This window comes from Physcomitrium patens, chromosome 9 (genome assembly GCF_059467195.1).
Source record: "Physcomitrium patens ecotype Gransden chromosome 9, ASM5946719v1, whole genome shotgun sequence".
NCBI lineage: Eukaryota > Viridiplantae > Streptophyta > Bryopsida > Funariales > Funariaceae > Physcomitrium > Physcomitrium patens.
The window spans coordinates 242,988-248,110 of record NC_143418.1 but is presented as its reverse complement, the minus strand read 5'-3'; the positions used below and the strand labels follow the sequence as shown (position 1 = coordinate 248,110).

The 5,123-nt window shown below is 33.4% G+C and overlaps 1 protein-coding gene across 6 annotated transcripts; it reads right to left on the bottom strand.

The window, feature by feature from the left end:
* Positions 1-1,546: 1,546 nt before the first annotated feature.
* LOC149988320 (uncharacterized) lies at positions 1,547-4,522 on the bottom strand. Of its 6 annotated transcripts, none has more exons than XM_090252793.1 (5): positions 3,615-4,522; positions 3,049-3,486; positions 2,743-2,936; positions 2,345-2,441; positions 1,547-2,167 (listed from the first exon to the last, which is right to left on the bottom strand). In XM_090252793.1, exons 3-5 carry the CDS (start codon positions 2,823-2,825, stop codon positions 1,847-1,849), a joined length of 501 nt encoding a protein of 166 aa, XP_090108919.1. In that variant the 5' UTR covers positions 2,826-2,936; positions 3,049-3,486; positions 3,615-4,522; the 3' UTR covers positions 1,547-1,846. The 6 variants fall into 6 exon arrangements, 5 of the variants coding, with proteins under 5 accessions (XP_090108919.1, XP_090108918.1, XP_090108921.1 ...); XM_090252792.1 differs by having other exon boundaries at positions 2,743-2,931; XM_090252795.1 differs by having other exon boundaries at positions 2,544-2,936; positions 3,615-4,521.
* Between the last annotated feature and the right edge of the window lie 601 nt (positions 4,523-5,123).

The following is a 5,123-nucleotide window of genomic DNA, read 5'->3' as shown; positions in this document are numbered from 1 at the left end:
ATAAAGGGATTTTTGAGAGCTAAGATATCATATATAAGCCAAAGCTAAACTCTCTATAGTTAGGTACCCAATGGAACTCCAAATTGCAAATTACGCCATACGACAACATGTGCCACAAAATTAGCTTATATTACTAGATATTAACTTGTACAACATGTGACTAACTTATTGGCCAAGTGTTCAATCTATCAATTATCTTTAGATATGTATAAAGATGAAACCATGTTTATGGAGCTTCTAGAAAGCTTCTCTACAAGATATTATTAAACTTATCTTTTTTTATTTACTTCTATCTATTTATATTATCTAAATAACTATTCATATAAATATGTATATCTATGAAAATGTCATATTAATTGTCTAATAAGTTCATGCCTATTATTTTTTAATCTCTTAATATATTTTTTATTAATTAATCTCTATATCAATTTTTTATATTTCAAAATATTATGTATGAATCTCTTAAAAAATATTTTAAAAAAATATTTTGAATTTTGAATTTTTTTTAAATATTTTAATATTCATCTCTATTTTCTAAAAATATCTAAAACTTTTAGAGATTTTAAATTTTTAATTTAGATATTAATATTCTTTACAAAAAATACTAATAAGATTTCTTCAAAAAAACTTAATAAGTTATTCCAAATCCTAACATTTCAAATCTCATTTTTATATAAAATTTCAAGTTTTATTTAAGATTTCTTAAAATTTTGATTAATTTATTTAAATATATTTTTTTAATATTATTAAGTTTAAAATTTATATTATTTAAAAATTTATTTAAATTTTTAATTTATATATTTATCTTTATTTTTTATTTATTTTTATATAAATATCTATATATATCTATATATATGTATATATAATATGTTTTAAATTTAGTCATCATAATTTTTTTTCATCAATCTTTTTAACATTTACATTGAATTATTCTAATTGATAGAGCTAATCTTTGTATCACATGGCAATACAATAAAATCAAACAATATTTTCTTTGTAAATGATTAAACTTTGTCAATAATTATCTATTCAACAAATTTTATTTATAAGATTTTAACTTGAAGACATTTTGCAAAGTTACAATATAAGAGAATTCTTTGAAAAGAAAGTGAAAAGCCTCAACTTTCAAAGCTTGTGGATAGTTCAAATCAAGAGGCTTTATTTGGCTAATTGTATCTTTAGAAAATGAATTAAGAAGCAAAGAAATGAACAATGTTATATAGAAACAAGATAGAATGCATTTTATTCTTACATGATATAAATGACATTATTTCTTAAAATTAGCAATTAATTTATTTTTAAAAAGTAACTCTTACAATTATTTAAAAATCCATACTAACCTTTGCTATAAATACAAATATTTTTTAAAAAATATGTTTTATATATTTATCATAAAAATTGGAATTAAGATATGAATCATCATATTTAACACTATAATAAAATAAATAAATAAAATAAATAAATAAAAATAGATAAACAAGTAAATAAGTGATTCAACCCCTTTCATAGCCTCTTCTCAATACATACCATTTCCAAAATCTAAGACTTTCAAGAAAAAAATGTATAAAATTTATATATATATATCCCAATCAATAAATGTTTATAAGAATTTTAGTGTCAAGTACTTTGAAAGTAGTCTTCTAGATAGATAGATAGATAGATATATAAATAAATAAAGTAAGTAAGTGGTGTCCCAGGGATAAAGGTGATTGAGTGAATGAGGGTGAAGGACAACCAGAACCAAGTCTGAGCTCATTTTCATGCACGATCTGCATTCCTCCTCCTCTTCACAATAAGTCTGGTTCTTGTTGTTTGTCATTCATTAGCAATGAAACTACGAAGAGCATCAGTTTGCTAATGCGGGTGCATACTCCACTGCATGATAGCATTGCAGAACTAACACACATACACATGCACACACGCACACACCGTAAAGGAGACTAGGTTCGAAACGGCAGCTGGGGCTTCCATTGCATTGCGTTGCATTAATGGATGGAAAGGAAGCTTTGCAGAATTGTAATGTGTTGTGTTGTGTTGCTGCTCCTCGAAGGTGGGTCACTCCATGCCGTTGTTCCAACACGATGCTTTGGTGTGCAGCCTGGAATCCACCATCGAGAATACATTGCAAAACTGTGCAGGTCGCCGTCGCAAGAGCCACCACGGGTAACTGTGAGGACCCACAGGGATGGAAGTCGAGATGAAAGAGTGTGCAGTTTCAGGCCTGGATGGCACATTGCAATGGTTGTTCCTTCTCTCCAACTCATGTTGATGATGTTGCCCTCGCATCGCGTGTCGTCGAGAAGCATTTAGTCCCAAAATGAAGGGAAAGGGAGTGTGTGCCTACCCTGAAGAGGTAATTCTCTGCCGCCAAAGACACCATCTTATCGTCTCCAAATACGAAGTCGATCGATGAGAAACAGGAGCTTAAATTCTCCAGGTCACTGCATCAACCGCATTTACAACCAGGTCATGAAAGTGTACTTTGACGATAAGCTGTTGGCAGTCTTATTAGTATGTTCGCGTTGGCGTTTACCTCCCCCCACCTGAGTAGCATTTATCTTTGAAATTTGCATCGGGACCATCGATTTCTTCGAGGTCTTTCACACCTCGAACAAACTGCCCAACTATTTCCAAGTCCCTTCATATTGGAAGTCATTTCCCCTGCAGAAATTATCATCACAATCATGATAAACGTGCAATCCCTGCGGCAGCAGATGCATAGATGAGATTGGAGGTTCTCACAGCATCTCGGAAGGCATTGAATGTTTTCTCTGGAAGATACGCAAACATAGTTCCACTGTCGAGGATTGTGCCGTCGCGTCCATCGAAGACACTGGGCTTTACTGGCAAAGGCTCGCCTTGGATCCGAATCTCCCGCGAGACGACGTTGTAGTACTAGCTGTCCATCGCCACACCCACATGGTTACAACACTGCACTGAGCAACAGTTCGATGCAGGGAACATGAGAAAACAAGGCATCATCAAGAAGCACTAATAAAGAGCTTACATCGACTGCAACAGTGGAGATCAAACTTGGTGTGCACAAACCTGCGAGAGGGATTTGAACGGGTGAAGACCATTCCGTAGCTGGGAAGTATGGCTCCCAATATCACTGTTCCCCCTTCCTCGTCCATGCCGCCATAGCAAAGCGAAAACGCACTCGCAATCGCCCCTTGCGCGTTCAGCTAGTCCACGATAGCAAAAGATCCTCGGGCAAGGCCCATTATCCCATCCGCGAGCTGCGAGTATAAGTTTCCGCTCTCGGTAGTTTCACAACCAAAAATTAAAGACCGACTCAAGGCGAAGCTGCCGACTCCCAACCGCACAAAGTCCCGGCTAGGGGTACCCACTGATGTAGCTCTGCTCCACATAGTGTCTGGCATAACTGCACTGGTTGTTGTAAATGCAAGTTCCCATTTCACAATCTAGGTCGTCGCAATGGATTGCAGTGTAGGTGCTCGATTGGTTTGGCTTGAATCTTGGGTCCTGTACACACAGACCGAGACGACAAATTAGGGCTTGGGATCATCACCACATTACTCCCTCCCCTTGAATTTCCAAGCGTCAACTCAAGGTTCCAAGACTCAATTTAGTGTTTGAGATTGGGGCCACACCTGGTGGGAGACACAATGAGAGCAAGATGAACAGGGAACGTAAGTAATGGTACTGCCAGTATCCACAATCAGAGCAAAAGCTTGAGGTGGCCAGCCAATGGGTACTGTAGCTGTGTAATAACTGCATGGTCCACGTACTAATGCCAGCAATCTCTACATGATTTCGAAGCATGATATCATTCGCAACCTGATCATGATAAATTGTAACATTGACAAGAAGAGCATCTGGATGCTGTAGCGATGACGAAAGCCTATCGATCGATAATGCAAATTGAGCCGCGCGAATGTCGAGTTATCCAATTACCCACAAGATGGCTACCACACAACGTAAAGCAATTCAAAAACCTGACACGCACTGCACGGTAGTAAGACTTCAATGTCTTCACTGCAATGAAGTGACAGTGAGTGATAATGCATTCAATCGTTTGCAATCGTTCACAGCTTCCGCATTGGGCAAAACGGAGCAGCACAAGACGATGCAAATCACAATGGAAAGCAATGCAATGAGAACGCCACCAAAAACGACAAGCGATGCCAATCGGTCGAGGAGAAGGGACGAAGAAGTTGGACTCCAAGTTGTGCAATGACTACGGACACTTCCTAATCCAAGGACACTCTTTGCTCCTACCAAAGGTAACTTGGAGGATTTGCTCAAAGGTGTATGTTTTATTTATTTATTTATTTTTGGGTGGAGAGGACTTATTTATTTATTTAATGGTGTATATTTATAACACCATATACCCCTTTGAAGACTATTACTTTGGAAAATTAGAAAATATATACATAGCTCTAAGTATATTTTTATAGGCTATCTTTCAAGTCTCTTAAGAAGAAAAAAGAATATTGTCTTTAGGAAGAAGGTTGTAGTTCCAATAGACAATCCAAAGCATTGAAAATATCTAATATTTTTTAATATGTATGTATCTGTAAATATAAGTATTTTATTTAATTTTTAATGATATTTTTTATTATTTCAATTATAAACTATATGAAAATAATAAATACTAATTTTATATTTTTTAAATATTATTTTCTTAGGTAATTTTTGAACTAAATTAAAACCATAAAATTCTATTCAATATTCTTATTTAGATTGGATTAGATGTTATATTTTTTTGAAATAGGTTGAATTTTTATTATTATAATTACATAATTTCTAAAATTAAAAAATTATATCAATAAATAAACCATACAATCAATATCTATAGTTTGGATTGATTTAAAAAATATATTATATGATTCTATAGTTGTTTACAAAATTTGATATTCACATATTCTATAGTAAGTATATAATAAATCAATAAAGAATATTTTTTTAAACAATTTTATATATATTAATAGATACAATATAAAGACTTTTTTAGAGAATAAATAAATAAATAAATAAATAAACATGTGTTTCTATATCAAATAAATATCTTAAATGTTGTCATTAAGTCATTGTAAATTTGCCTCTATTATTACTACCTAAATTTTAAAATGGAACTTGAAATAAGACTTTGTGTAATA

Bases quoted from the DNA above. Each gene is read 5' to 3' on its own strand.
- LOC149988320 (XM_090252793.1), bottom strand. From the start codon at position 2,825: ATGGACGCGACGGCACAATCCTCGACAGTGGAACTATGTTTGCGTATC. The intron at 2,442-2,742 runs GTGAGAACCTCC...CGGTTGATGCAG, and splicing joins TCAATGCCTTCCGAGATGCT to TGACCTGGAGAATTTAAGCT. The intron at 2,168-2,344 runs GTAGGCACACAC...GGGTCCTCACAG, and splicing joins CAGAGAATTACCTCTTCAGG to TTACCCGTGGTGGCTCTTGC.